Here is a 15,216-nt window from a genome sequence, read left to right as displayed (position 1 = left end):
GCAGTATAGTTTTATAGATTCATACACCTAAAAGTATGTGTCTTTTAGAACATAGAAAACAGTAGATCTCAGTATATAATTGGTGTCAGACTGCAGTAAATATTGGTTTTTAATTCCTAAACAATTTCAAAAGTAGGAGGAGGTTATTCTGGGAATTAGAGTGATGAACCTGACCTAGAATCTCAGGCAGCATACTCATGATGTGTGAACACTTAAGGGAAGATCAGTGGTGATAACCTGTGGGTTCAATATCCTACATTCAAAGACTGATCGTGGTAACTGGGGTGGGAGTGTTGCAGGACTGAGATGCTAACATACTATAGGTTTTCAAGATCAGTCTACATGAAAATTTTTTGGCAGTGGATGGAATAGGCACTAGGACGGTCTCTTCTTCCAGAATAGCAGAGGGCTTAGCACCCCAGGCTTACCTACATATCCTACCCACCTACCTAATGGATGACATCGGGTTGACTTCCTCATCTGTTTGCTCTTTCAAAACCATTTTTACATATTGCATATCTCCTTCTTGCTTAGCATAATATACTGCAGTGGTGCTTAAATGTCAAAGTGTAAGCTTGGAGGGCTTGTTGACACATAGGTTGTTGCACAGTTTCTGATTTAGAGGGTGTGGGGTGGGCCCCAAGAATTTACATTTCTAACAAGTTCCCAGTATAAAGATGGTCTGAGACCGTTCTTGGACGTGTCCATCTTCACTCTCCGAAGTGGTACACTGCATAATAGGTAAACACAGTGTAGTCCCTAGGATTACTGTTTGTTTAAATTTGTCACTGATTTTGCAAACTCATCATTCTAATTCCCAGAACTTACCCAGACTTCTAAAGTAAAGCAAAACGTGTGGAGCGCACGTGGCACCTCTGTCAGTAGTCTTTTCCTTTTTTCTTGGGCCTCTATTATAGACCCTTCCAATCCCCAGTATGCTCCCATATTGATCATCCTTAGCAGAGAATATATTGATCTAAATGATCATGACTTAATGGTATTTAATGTGGGATTCCTCTTCAGAGCATTTAAAAGGTAAGAACAATACATGAATCTAAAAGGGCAAAGTATCTGATCCTGTAATTTCAAACAATGGGAATAATTTTTCTATTCCACTTATATGAATGCATGTAATGGTTTATATATTCCAGTATAAAAGACAAAACCCATCTCTGGCTATATTAAAGGTGAGATTTCATTTTACTGACGATTTTTGAAACAAGACATCATCATAACTGGCACTTTGGGATCTTCTTGACATTTGCCTTAGAGATGCTTTATGCGGTCTCACGTGATCATGCAGCTTGCCCTGCCGTGGACAAAGGTGCGTTGATTCGTGTCGTCTGAGACACCCCTCCACTCCACACTTCCAAAGGATTTGCAGTGTGGCACAGGTAAATGCGTTCGCGTCAGTAGTTAAGAGAGCCTGTTGCAGAAAATAAAACGTGTAGTCTTAGGAATCTGATTTTACAACCACTATTTCTACCAAAATTCTTAGCTCTCCCCATTTGTTCTCCTTTATCTATTTGGTTTTCTTTTGTTTCATCACTTAGATTTCATTTTACTCTTTAATTTTTAAGTTATATAGTGATTTATATTATGCAATGAAAATTAAACCTTAACAGTACCGCGTCAACTTTCGAAGCATTTCCTCTCCCTGATCCCTGGGCCTCGACCAGTTCTGGGTTTCTGCGCCGCCGGCTAAGGGTGTTTTCTCTATGGGTCTGAAAGCAGGGAACTGGCTTCGCGGCATCTTCCTTTCCCTTTCCCCTTCCCTTTATCCTCCTCTCCGCCCCTCGTCCCTCTCGTCTCTCCTGCTCTCACGGTGCTGGGCGGCCGCGTGCTCAGGTTCCCAGTCCTCTCCTCTGCCCCACCGGCCCACTGGACAAAGCCCAGGCGCGCGCCGGCGGCAGAACCTACGGGAGAGCGGCTGCGCCGCCACGCGCTCACACTGGAGCTGCCCAGCGCGCGCTGCCGGGCACACGCCGCTTCCCTTCCTCCCGACTCTGCCTTTTCCTCTCCGGGCCCAGTGCAACCCCCCGGCGCCGGGAACGCGCCTGCGCAGAGGCGGCCTTCTCCTCCACCGCCCTTCCTCCCCTCCGCTCCTCCTCCCTTGCCCCGCCTTTCTTTCTCTCGGTCAATTTCGCTGAGCGCTCCAGGTTGGGAGCAGTTCAGTCGATTTCCCCACCACCCCGCCCCCCTTCCTCTTTTCACCCCACCCCTCCCATCTCCAGCCCGGTAGAGGATGGAGCGGGTGCAGCGGCTCCAGCCCCAGCAGCGGCACCGGCGGTGGCTGCGGTGGGGGCGGCAGGAACTGGGGTGGTGAAGAAGCGGCGGCGGCGGCTGAAGGAGCGGCAGCCGCCCCAGCCGCTTCCCTTGTGCTTCCCTTCCTCTTTAGTGTAGCCAGGAAGTTTCTCGCCTCTGTGCATGTGTGTGTGCGTGAGTGTGGGTGTGTAGGGTGAAGGTCTGGGCGGCGTTTGTGCAGGCGTTGTGTTTTTTGCCCAGTTCGCTTCCCGTAACCCGGGCAGCTTCGGAGTCTGGGCTGCGGCCCGAGGAGGGGGCGCGGCGGCGGGCTCTCTCCTTTTGTTGTTGTTTCCTCCGCCTGGGGTGCTGAAGGGGGGACGCGCCTGGGTGGGGCGGCTCGGAGCCCGGGCCTGCTGGCCCCCGGGGCTCCCGGGCGGGCAGGGTAGGGCAGAGGAGAGCGGGCTTCACCATGATGGCGGCCGAGGCCGGCAGTGAGGAGGGCGGCCCGGTGACCGCCGGGGCAGCAGGAGGCAGCGCGGCCGCGGGCTCGAATGCCTACCCGGCGGTGTGTCGGGTGAAAATAGCCGCGGCCCCGCCTGTGGCAGCCGCCCCCTACCCGGGGCTGGCGGAGGCCGGAGGGGCCAGCACGCTGGGTGGCGGAGCCGCTCCGGGCTCGGGGTGCCTAGGAGCCGGGTCTGTGGCGGGAGCCCCGGGGGTAGCCGGACTGTCATGGGGAGGTGTTCCGACCGGCGGGGCGGGTGCCGTCGCCCCCGGGCCCGGCGGGGAGATGGATCTCACCAAGGGGACCACCTCGTTGCCCGCTGACACCTTCGGAGCTGGCGGAGGATTCCCTCCTCTACCGCCGCCGCCTCAGCTGCCCCCTTTGGGCGCTGGCCTGGGAACAGTGGACGAAGGTGACTCTCTGGATGGACCAGAATACGAGGAGGAAGAGGTGGCCATCCCGCTGACCGCTCCTCCGACTAACCAGTAAGTGAAGACCGCTGTTCGGGGACTGGGAAAGCTGGCTCCTGGAAAGAAATGAGAAAACACACCTCACTTTTGCAGCCGTGATTTGTTCTGAAAAGTTTTGAAGCTTCAGGTTCCATGCTTAGGGATTTAATTTGATCACTCATCTTCCCTACAGGCATACTCCCTGGCGTCTTTGTGTATTTATTGCTCCTCTGGGAAGATGTAAAGTTTTTAAGATGGGAAGCTTGGGAAAATACGCATCCAGCGAGAACCGGATATGGTTCTGCCCCTTCCAAATTGAGGTGGCGTCCTGCGATTCAGCTGAGCTTGCAGCTACCGAGGCATTCATAGTCTGTGTTAACCTGTATGTGTTCCTTGTTGAAGCTAAATGATTAGTGAGAAACTTTGAGTACAAGTATTTGGGTATTGTATTTATGCCTTTTGAAACAGACATGGGCCAGAACGCATAGTTTTTGTTGTCTGCATACCCCAGCTTTTGCCCATTGAAAGCATTGTGATGCAGAGAAGTGTTTGTATCACTTAGGAAAACTTGGGTCAGGGAGAAAGGAAAGAAGTTCTGTACATTGCAGGTGTCGTTAAGGACCCATACTCCAAGAGCTGTAACATGAGTGTAATCTTTTATAGTTAAGACTTTTTAAGTACAATTTTGAAGTACAAGAAAATAACTTGCTTCCCTTTAACTCTTTGTTGGTGGCCAATACAGTATTCTGTTTGAAAATTAATTTTGACAGCTCCTGCAGACTGTATAGACAAATGACTTTTACAAAGAAAGTTACTACTTTCCCCTTATTTGTTCTTTTCATAAGTGCACTTAGGTATGTATTTATAGACCAAGGTGGACCTTGAGGGAGAGGAACATTTTGATGGCAAGTGGTAATAGTTGCCAAACAAACAAAAAAAGAAGTGTTTATAGCTCCCTCACATCAGTTTAGAATTTCGATAAGTTAGGTGAGTATCAGGGAAAAAAAGATTTGATTCATACTTTGAGAGTCATTGAACAATTGAAAAAAACATTTTTTTGGATAAGGTTCTTTGGAGGATTTATAAAGGACTTAAAAAAAATTAGGAAGAGTTTCTGTAATAGTAACCCATTTTTGACTTAAGGCTACGTATTCTGATGCTTAAGGTGGAAATCTAAGGCTACTCATATGTCAGTCATTGTATAGGGGTATTGGGTTCCTTTTGTATTGTTCAATATTTTTATTTAATTCCAACTTATGCAGTGTCTGTGTGTCGCAGACTTTTCTGAAGGTGTTCTGGGAGTGGTAAAAATTAGAATTTACAGAACTGTTTATACACCTTCATGCCTTTTGGAAAAAATCAGTTAAATATTAAGTATGCACTACATGCTCACCACTGTGGTTATAATAACGTGCAACTTTTTATGCTGAAAGAATAATAGTCTTAAACCAGTTCATAACTGAATTGAATTAGGCATACTTAGTATATTGTAGTTATAAGGTTTTTTAAAATAGAATTTATTCAGTAGAACAGTTTTAGAGTCACAGCAACATTCAGCAAAAAATATAGAGTGTTTCCATTACATTTTTTAATAAACATGAATGTGTGCTAAGGAAAAATTGTGTTTGTGAGAAGTCTATTGTGTGGGATTTTCATCATTATATGTATTTGGGAATAAAAATATTTGTATGAGTATTATATGAGAATTGTTCATGTCCTAAAATTATCCTCCATTTCTAGTATGTTTTTTAAATCTGCCACTGAGAAGTACAAATTTCCCTCTTTTCTTTATCTTAGATATCAACCCAGAGTCACTGGAGGCAATACAGTGTAGTGGTTAAGCGTGCAAATTCTGAAGTTAGACAAGATTTGGGTTGGAATCCTGACTCTGCCACTTACTAGCTGTGTGATCTTGGAAAGGTCAGTTTCCCCATCTGTAAAATGGGGATAATAATGGTACCTCCCTCATACGTCGTTTTTAAGGTTTAATGAGAACCCTGAACATATTCAGCACAGTGCCTGGCACATAGTAAGTGTTCAATAAATAAATAGTATTCCACAATAATAATATAATTTTATTGTCATTAAATTGCTTAATTCTATTGGTAGAGGGACTCCCTTACTAATAGCTATTTTAGAGAATGTTTTAAACTTGAAAGGCCTGCCTACCATGATTAATTATATTAACCATTTTAATTTTAACTTCATAAAGGCTTCCAGGAGGCTAAGTAGGTTTAGAGATGGAATTCAAGAGTTTTCTATAAATTCCTATTTTTAAATGAAAGGAAAAAGCCTTAATTTGTTAACTTAGTAACAAATCTTTTGTAAAAGTATTGAAGAAATGTTTTTGGACTAAATATTTGATTACTAGTGACTGGACACCTTAGTTATTGATAGCATGGTTTACTCACAGGATTGAGTCCACTGTGATTTGTCAGGCTAGGGTTCCCTGGTCACAGAATTCAACCTTGTATCCAGCTAGTTTGCTACCGTTGGTCACAGGAGAATCAAGTGACAATAAAGAGATATGTAGATAGATAGACCAGTGTAAATACATTTTTTGTGTGCATGATGAATCATTTATCTCATGTCTATTACAGTCGGCTTGGTTAAGGCTGGAAAAGTTTGTGTAATTTTAACTATTACATATATTTGAATATTTTCCTTTTTTGCAAGCTTTGAGGGTAAATTTTTATTAAAAAATTCTGTCCATATATTTTTATGCTAAGAAGGTTCTAGATCTACAACTACTAATAGATTTCTTTTTCAAGATAGAGAAAAATTAAAAGAGTTTGTCACTGGTAACTTCTTGTAATTTAATGGAGCTTCTTATCATGGTCCTCATTATTTCTTTCTCTCTTCTCTAGAGATGAGGGGTGATAGTAAAGGAGTATTGCTTCTTTAGTCCACCTTCAATTATATAGAATATAAATAAAAATAGGAGACCACCATTTAAAAATAGGAGGACTTCACATTTAATAAGTCTTGATTTCTAGCACCACTTGAAAAATCACAGGACTTGGCACTATCTGGCTGCTGTTTCTGCTTGAGAGCAGTTTACTAAAGCTGAGTAGTGGTTGCCCCTTTTAGGTGAGTTCTGTGTACTCCAATTTGCTGTAGTCTCTATCAGGCTTTTAGTTTTTGCCTGGCATCTGTCCTAGATTCTACCCAGAATCTAATATACAAATTAAAGGACAAAGAAAAAAGGAATGTAAATAAAATAGTTTTCTTTTCCCCCCAAAATTCATCTTACTGTCTCTACAAAAGTAAAATCATTCTTAATTAAGTCAAATAATTGTTAAAGGTTAATATTAGGATGTGTAGCATTCATTAACTTTGTCACTAATTACATTATGATTATTGGGGAGTCATTATTTCTTAATAAAAAAGGGGGTGGGGTTGAGAATTGCAAAAATTAGTTACGGACAGGGTGGTTGCTGACCAGTACCCAGATATTTTTGCCATACTTGAGTAGTAGAGCAATGTAGTAAGGTGCTTAATTTAAGGAATACAGAACACCCCTTTCTCAATGAGTCTCCCAGGATAGTTTTAGATCTAGTAGGAGGTTAGTTAGCCAACTGCAGGCATATCTTGTTTGTTTTGCTTTGAAGATACTGTTTTTTTCTTTGTTTGTTTTTTGTTTTTACAAATTGGAGGTTTGTGGCAATCTTATGTCGGACTAGTCTTTCGGTGCCATTTTTCCAGCAGCATTTGCTCACTTTATGTCTATGTCACACTTTGGTAATTCTCAAAGTATTTCAACCTTTTTCTTTATTATTTGTTATAGTGATCTGTGATTAGTGATTACTACTCCCTGAAAGCTCAGATGAAAGCATTTTTTAAAAATTTAATTTAATTTAATTTAATTTTGGTATCCTTAATATACAATTACATGAGCAACATTATGATTACTAGATTCCCCCCATTATCAAGTTCCCACCACATACCCCATTACAGTCGCTGTCCATCAGCATAGTAAGATGCTATAGAATCACTACTTGTCTTCTCTGTGCTATACTGCCTTCCCCGTGCCCCCCCCTTTATTTGTGCTAATCGTAATGCCCCTTATTCCCCTAATCCCTCTCTTCCCATCCACTCCTGCCAGTCCCTTTCCCTGTGGCAACTGTTAGTCCATTCTTGGGTTCTGTGAGTCTGCTGCTGTTTTGTTCCTTTAGTTTTTGCTTTGTTCTTATGCTCCACAGATGACTGAAACCATTTGGTACTTGTCTTTCTCCGCCTGGCTTATTTCACTGAGCATAATATCGTCTAGCTCCATCCATGTTGTTGGAACTGGTAGGATTTGTTTTCTTCTTATGGCTGAATAATACTCCATTGTGTATATGCAACACATCTTTATCCATTAACCTACTGATGGACACTTAGGTTGCTTCCATTTCTTGGCTATTGTAAATAGTGCTGCAATAAACATAGGGGTGCATATGTCTTTTTCAAACTGGGCTCCTGTATTCTTAGGGTAAATTCCTAGGAATGGAATTCCAGGGTCAAGTGGTATGTCTATTTTGAGTTTTTTGAGGAACCTCCATACTGCTTTCCACAATGGTTGAACTAGTTTACATTCCCACCAGCAGTGTAGGAGGGTTCCCCTTTCTCTGCATCCTCACCAGTATTTGTTGTTCCTAGTCTTTTCTATGTTGGTCATCCTAACTGGTGTGAGGTGATATCTCATTGTGGTTTTAAATTGCATTTCTCTGATAATTAGAGATGTGAAGCATCTTTTCATGTGCCTGTTGGCAATATGAATTTCTTCTTTGAAAAATTGTCTGTTCATATTCTCTGCCCATTTTTTAATAGGGTTGAGTTCTTTATATATTTTGGATGTTAACCCCTTGTCAGATATGTCATTTACAAATATATTCTCCCATACTGTAGGATGCCTTTTTGTTCTGCTGATAGTGTCCTTTGCTGTACAGAAGCTTTTTCGCATGATGTAGTTCCATTTGTTCATTTTTTATTTTGTTTCCCTTGCCTGAGGAGATGTTTTCAGGAAAAAGTTGCTCATGTTTATATTCAAGAGATTTTTGTCTGTGTTTCCTTCTAAGAGTTTTATGGTTTCACGACTTACATCAGATCTTTGATCCATTTTGAGTTTACTTCTGTGTATGGGGTTAGACAATAATCCAGTTTCATTCTGTTGCATGTAGCTGTTCAGTTTTGCCAACACCAGCTGTTGAAGAGGCTGTCATTTCCCCATTGTATATCCAAGGCTTCTTTATCATATATTAATTGACCATGTATGCTTGGTTAATATCTGGACTCTCTATTCTGTTCTACTGGTCTATGGGTCTGTCCTTGTGCCACTATCAAATTGTCTTGATTACTGTGGCTTTGTAGTAGATCTTGAAGTTGGGGAGTTTAATTCCCCCTGCTTTATTCTTCCTTCTCAGGATTGCTTTGGCTATTTGGGTTCTTTTGTGGTTCCATATGAATTTTAGAACTATTTATTCTAGTTCATTGAAGAATGCCATTGGTATTTTGATAGGGATTGTACTGAATCTGTAGATTGCTTTAGGCAGGATGGCCATTTTGACAATATTAAATCTTCCTATCCATGAGCATGGGATGAGTTTCCATTTATTGGTATCTTCTTTAATTTCTCTCATGAATGTCTTGTAGTTTTCAGGGTGTAGGTCTTTCACTTCCTTCGTTAGGTTTATTCCTAGGTATTTTATTCTTTTTGATGCAATTGTGAATGAAATTGTTTTCTGGATTTCTCTTTCTGCTAGTTCATCATTAGTATGTAGGAATGCAACAGATTTCTGTGTGTTGATTTTGTATCCCCCAAATTTGCTGAATTGAGATATTAGATCTTGTATTTTTGGAGTGGATTCTTTAGGGTTTTTTGTGTACAAGATCATGTCATCTGCAAACAGTGACAGTTTAACTTCTTCCTTGCCTATCTGGGCCTTTTACTTCTTTGTGTTGTCTGATGGCCATGGCTAGGACCTCCAGAACTATGTTGAGTAAAAGTGGGGAGAGTGGGCATCCTTGTCTTGTTCCCGATCTTAAAGGAGAATCTTTCAGCTTCTTGCTGTTAAGCATAATGTTGGCTGTGGGTTTGTCATATGTGGCCTTTCTTATGTGGAGGTACTTGCTCTCTATACCCATTTCGTTGAGAGTTTTTATCGTGAATTGAGGTTGAATTTTGTCAAATGCTTTTTCAGCATCTATGGAGATGACATGTGTTTTTTGTCCTTTTAGTTGATGTGGTGGATAATGTTGATGGATTTTTGAATGTTGTACCATCCTTGCATCCCTGGGATGAATCCCACTTGATCATAATGGATGATCTTTTTGATGTATTTTTGCATTTGGTTTGCTAATTTTGTGTTGAGTATTTTTGCATCTATGTTCATCAGGGATATTGGTCTGTAATTTTATTTTTTTGTGGTGTCTTTGCCTGGTTTTGGTATTAGAGTGATGTTGGCCTTGTAGAATGAGTTTGGGAGTATATTCCCTCCTCTTCTACTTTTTGGAAAACGTTAAAGCGATGGGTATTAGTTCTTCACTAAATGTTCGATAAAATTCAGCAGTGAAACCATCTGGTCCAGGAGTTTTGTTCTTAGGTAGTTTTTTTATTTCCAGTTTAATTTCCTTGCTGGTAATTGGTGTATTCATATTTTCCATTTCTTCTGGTTCTGCCTTGGAAGGTTGTGTTTTTCTAGAAAGTTGTCCATTTTTTCTAGGTTATCCAGTTTGTTAGCATGTAATTATTCATAGTATTCTCTCGTAATTCTTTGTATTTCTGTGGTGTCCATAGTGATTTTTCCTTTCTCATTTCTGATTCTGTTTATGTGTGTAGACTCTTTTTCTTGATAAGTCTGCTTAGGGGTTTATCTATTTTGTTTATTCTCTCGAAGAACCGTCTCCTGCTTTCATTGATTCTTTCTATTGTTTTATTCTTCTTGATTATATTTCTGCTCTAATCTTTATTATGTCCCTCCTTCTACTGACTTTGGGTCTCATTTGTTCCTCCTTTTCTGTTTCATTAATTGTGAGTTTAGACTGTTCATTTGGGATTGTTCTTCTTTCCTGAGGTAGGCCTGTATTGCAATATACTTCCCTCTTAGCACAGCCTTCGTTGCGTCCCATAGATTTTGCAGTGTTGAATTATTGTTGTCATTTGTCACCATACATTGCTTGATCTCTTTTTATTTGGTCCTTGATCCATTGATTATTTAGGAGCATGTTATTAAGCCTCCATGTGTTTGTGGGCTTTTTCATTTTCTTTGTGTAATTTATTTCTAGTTTCATACCTTTGTGATCTGAGAAGCTGGCCAGTAGAATTTCAGTCTTTTTGAATTTACTGAGGCTCTTTTTGTGGCCTAGTATATGATCTGTTCTTGAAAATGTTCCATGTGCACTTTAGAAGAATGTGTATCCTGTTGCTTTTGGATGGAGTGTTCTGTAGATGTCTGTTAGGTCCATCTGTTGTTCAGTGCCTCTGTCTCTTTACTAATTTTCTGTCTGGTTGATCTGTCCTTTGGAGTGAGTGGTGTGTTGAAGTCTCCTAAAATGAATGCATGGCATTCTATTTCCCCCTTTAATTCTGTTAGTATTTGTTTTACATATGTAGGTGATACTGTGTTGGGTGCATAGATATATGTAATAGTTATATCCTGTTGTTGGACTGACGCCTTTATCATTGTGTAATGTCCTTCTTTGTCTCTTGTTACTTTCTTTGTTTCAAAGTCTTATTTTGTGTGATACAAGTACTGCAACACCTGTTTTTTTCTCCCTATTAGTTGCATGAAATTTCTTTTTCCATCCCTTTACTTGCAGTCTGTGTGTGTCTTTAGATTTGAAGTGAGTGTCTTTTAGGCAAGATATAGACGGTCTTGCTTTTTTATCCATTCAGTGACTCCATGTCTTTTGATTGGTGCATTCAGACCATTTACATTTAGGGTGATTATTGATAGGTATGTACTTATTGCCATTGCAGGCTTTAGATTCGTGGTAACCAAAGTTTCAAGGGTTATTCTCTTATTATCTAACAGTCTACTTTAACTCACTTCGTATGCTATTACAAACACAACCTAAAGGTTCTTTTTTTTTTGTCCTTTTTCTTTCTCCTCCATTCTTTTATGTTAGGTATCATATGGTATCATATTCTGTACTCTTTGTCTATCCCTTGATTGACTTTGGGGGTAGTTGATTTGATTTTGCATCTGCTTAGTTATTAATTGTTCTACTTTGCTGTGGTTTTTATTTCCCCTGGTGACATCTATTTAGCCTTAGGAGCACTTCTATCTATAGCAGTCCCTCCAAAATGCACCATAGAGGTGGTTTGTGGGAGGTAAATTATCTCAGCTTTTGCTTATCTGAAAATTGTTTAATCCCTCCTTCAAATTTAAATGATAACCTTCTGGGTAGAGTATTCTTGGTTCGAGGCCCTTCTTTTTCATTGCATTAAATACATCATGCCACTCCCTTCTGGCCTGTAAGGTTTCTATCAGGTAAAATCTAATGATTCTATCAGGTAAAAAATAATTACAAGTTTAATAAGTATGAACTCTTGACTGTTAGTGAAGAGTCTGTCCTACTGAACTCTTAATTACTGACCTGTGTTCTGGAGGGAGGTTGAAGTGGGTGCCTGTAGTTCTTGAGAATAAGAGCACAGCCAAAGGCTAGAATTGGTTTGATCATTGATCAGCCACCTCAGGGAAACCAGACAAACATTACTGACAGAGACAGAAAGAAAAAGGAAGCTGTAATTTAGGAAGAAGAAAGGGAAAGTGAGGAGTAGTAATTTCTAGTTGCTTTAATCCTGTTTCTTTATTGGCCCTTAGGGAATGAGAGAATGCCTTTAAGAGCAGCTCAAATACCTAAAACAATGCCTTGGGGTGGAGGGGTCTTACAATGATTATTCACAGTAACAGTTATTACTGCTGACATTTATTGGTTGTTTACTATCTAATAAGAATGTCTTAATTGGTTGACATGGAATATATTACTTACATATTACTTCACTCCAGAATTTAATTGCTAAAACATTTATGCTCGATTCTAAAATTTGAGCAGGGCTTATGTGTCATCTGTTGCCTATAACATCCAAGGTGGCTTAACTAATAAATCTGGTGTCTCAGCTGGATGGCTGGAACAGGAAAGCTGGGCAAAATTCTCTGACTTTCCTCTCCCTCCTCTTCCCCATCTTCCCTTCCACTAGTCTCTCTGCTTCATTAGCTTGAGCTTCTTTGTAGCATGGCTGCTGGGTTACACTGGGGAGTATTTCAGGAGGACAAGCCTCACTGTGCCAGTTCTTATGACTCTTTGTTCTTTATTTTTGCCGATATTCCAATGGCCAATATTAAGTGCATGATCCAGTCCAGATTTAGTATGGGGAGAACCTTATAAGGGCATCATTACTGGGAAGTGAAATTTCTTATTACCAAAGTAATAGCCATTGCATGTATTATTCATTTATATGTAAATAACATCAGAAAATACTTGAATACTAGCAGTGAGGGAGAAGGTGGGAGAATGCGCAAGTACTTACAGGTTCTCTCCTTAGGCTCAGCATCATAAATTATTTTTCATTAAATGATTTGAGTATCCCCACAATAGGTTTTGCATCTGACCACCATCATCTTAATTTTAAACCAAAAATATTGAATAGGGATGTTGGCTATAGCTCATTGTTTGAATATGCAAGCGTATGTACTTTAGGTGTATCATCTTGAAGTCACCTGCAATACATTTCAGTTATAGGCTAAGTTAAAAGTAGTTACCAGATACAAATTACTGATAACTTTTCCATTTCTAATCACATCTTAACAAGATTTGGGGTATGATTTTAGGTGTTCAGTGGTTATGTGATTTTTGTGAGTAAAACTGAACAAAAAGAAATACAATGTAGAATAGTCCAATCTAGTTGGAAGATGAGGCATTAGCGATAGAGAAAAAAGATGATGAAAATCTTACATTGAACAGATAGTTTTTTCAGATTAGAGGATAGTTGTTGAAGAACTGAAAAAATGAAGTTATATGAAAGAATGATTTGAATTGTTTTGTACTTTTGTCAAAAATCAAGCACATATGTGAGGGTTTAGTTCTAGGTTCTCTATTGTATTCCATTGATCTATATGTCTTCATCTGCTAATGTCACACTCTTGATTACTGTAAACCTTAATACTGGGTAGAGTTTTACTCACTTTTCAATATGGCTTTAGTTATTTTAAGGCTTTTGTCTTTACTTACACATTTTTTTTATTGAGGTATCATTGATATACACTCTTATGAAGGTTTCACAAGAAAATGTGGTTATTACATTCACCCTTATTATTGAGTCCCTCCCCCCCCATACCCCATTGCAGTCACTGTCCATCAGTGTAGTAAGATGCCACAGCATCCCTGTTTGTCTTCTCTGAGCTACACTGTCTTCCCCATGGCCCCACACACACCATGTACACTTTGGTTTCTCTTCAGATTGCATACATCTTTCGCCTTTTACTTACAAATTTTAAAACAAACTTGTCCATTTCTTCAAATACTTTGTTAAGATTTTCATAGGAATTGCATTAAACCTAAGATCTGTTTTGGGAGAATTTATATCTGCTAGATTGACATAGTACGTGTCTCCATTTATTTTGGTCTTTGATTTTTTTAATCAGCATTTTGTAATTTTTATAGCAAATCCTGTACATCTATTGTTAAATTTGTACTTAATTTTTTGTCTTCTTGGGAGTAATTTTATCAATATTACATTTTAAATTTCAGTTTCTACATGTTCATTTTTAGTATATGGAAATGCAATTGATTTTGTATGCTGATCTTATATACTTACCTTTTAGTTCTGAGAAGCTTTCTGCAGATTCCCTGGGATTTTCTGTTAGACAATCATGTCAGTTGCAAATAGGGACTTTTTTTTTTCTTTCTAAATCTGTATGCCTTTTCTTTCCCTTTCTTGTCTTACTGCAGTGGCTAGAACTTCTAGTATTATATCGAACAAGAGTGGTGAGAGTAGACATCTTTGCTTTTTTCCCCTGTTTTATGTAGAAAACATTTTATGTTTTACCATTAAGTATGATAACTATAGGCCTTTTTTTTGGGGTGGTTGTGGGTATGTAGGTAACTCTGGCAAGTCAGGGTAGATCACCTCTTTTTCTAGTTTACTCAGTTTTTATAAAGTGTTGCTGGATTTTGTAGAATGCTTTTTCTTAGTCTATATATATGATCATATGGTTTTTTTTTTCCTTAGCTTGTTGATATGGTAGATTACATTGATTTTTAATGGTGAGCCAGCCTTGCATATCTGGAATAAATCCTACTTGGTTATGACGTATAATGTTTTTCAAACATTGTTGAATTTGGTTGGGTATGTTGAGGATTATTGAGTCAATTCATAAGAGATATTTGTCTGTACTCTTCTTGTGATATCTTTGTCTTGTTTCAGTATTTGGGTAATACTGGCCTCATGGAATGAGTTAGGACATGTTCCCTCTTCTTGGAGATTTTGTGAAGTATTGGTATTAATTCTTCTTGAAATACTTGATGGAATTCTCCACTTAAAACATCTCAACCCAGGATATCTTTTTTTGGAGATTTTAAATTATGAGTTTGATTTTTAAATAGTTGCAGGATTATACATATTATTATTTATTTTATTTTTTTTTAAATGTTGGTAGTATAGGCAGATGATCCCCAGCTTACAATAATTTGACTTAAGATTTTTCAAGTTTATGATGGTGCGAAAGTGATAGGCATTCAGTAGAAACAATACTTTGAATTTTGAATTTTAGTCTTTGCTTTGGTCAGTGATATGCAGTTCTATATTCTTATGATTCTGATTTTGCCTTCCTGTGGGTTACTTGAACATCTGTTAGGATTTCATCCTGATTTATTTGTAATGTTTCTAGAATATGTAGTTTTCTTAGTGTTTGTTCTACATATTAAAATATACATATGTATGTAATTTACTGCAGTCTCTTGATACAAATGTTTTATCAGTTTGAGTTAAGTGTGGGAACTGTCCTTTCATTTAGAACCCATTACCCTTCCACTTTG

General features: G+C 39.3%; 1 protein-coding gene across 1 annotated transcript in view; it reads left to right on the top strand.

Annotated features, from left to right (window-relative positions):
- The first annotated feature begins 2,244 nt into the window (after positions 1–2,244).
- RASA1 (RAS p21 protein activator 1) overlaps positions 2,245–15,216 on the top strand; it is a 114,575-nt gene continuing 101,603 nt past the window's right edge. Inside the window, exon 1 of the mRNA XM_036888047.2 lies at positions 2,245–3,231. Coding sequence (XP_036743942.2) covers positions 2,714–3,231 — 518 coding nt within the window. The 5' untranslated portion in view covers positions 2,245–2,713. The remainder of the gene's footprint in view (positions 3,232–15,216) is intronic.

The sequence above is a fragment of the Manis pentadactyla genome, chromosome 2 (genome assembly GCF_030020395.1).
Source record: "Manis pentadactyla isolate mManPen7 chromosome 2, mManPen7.hap1, whole genome shotgun sequence".
Lineage (NCBI taxonomy): Eukaryota > Metazoa > Chordata > Mammalia > Pholidota > Manidae > Manis > Manis pentadactyla.
The sequence above is the reverse complement of the archived record's forward strand: the minus strand, read 5'-3'. Positions and strand labels throughout refer to the sequence as shown.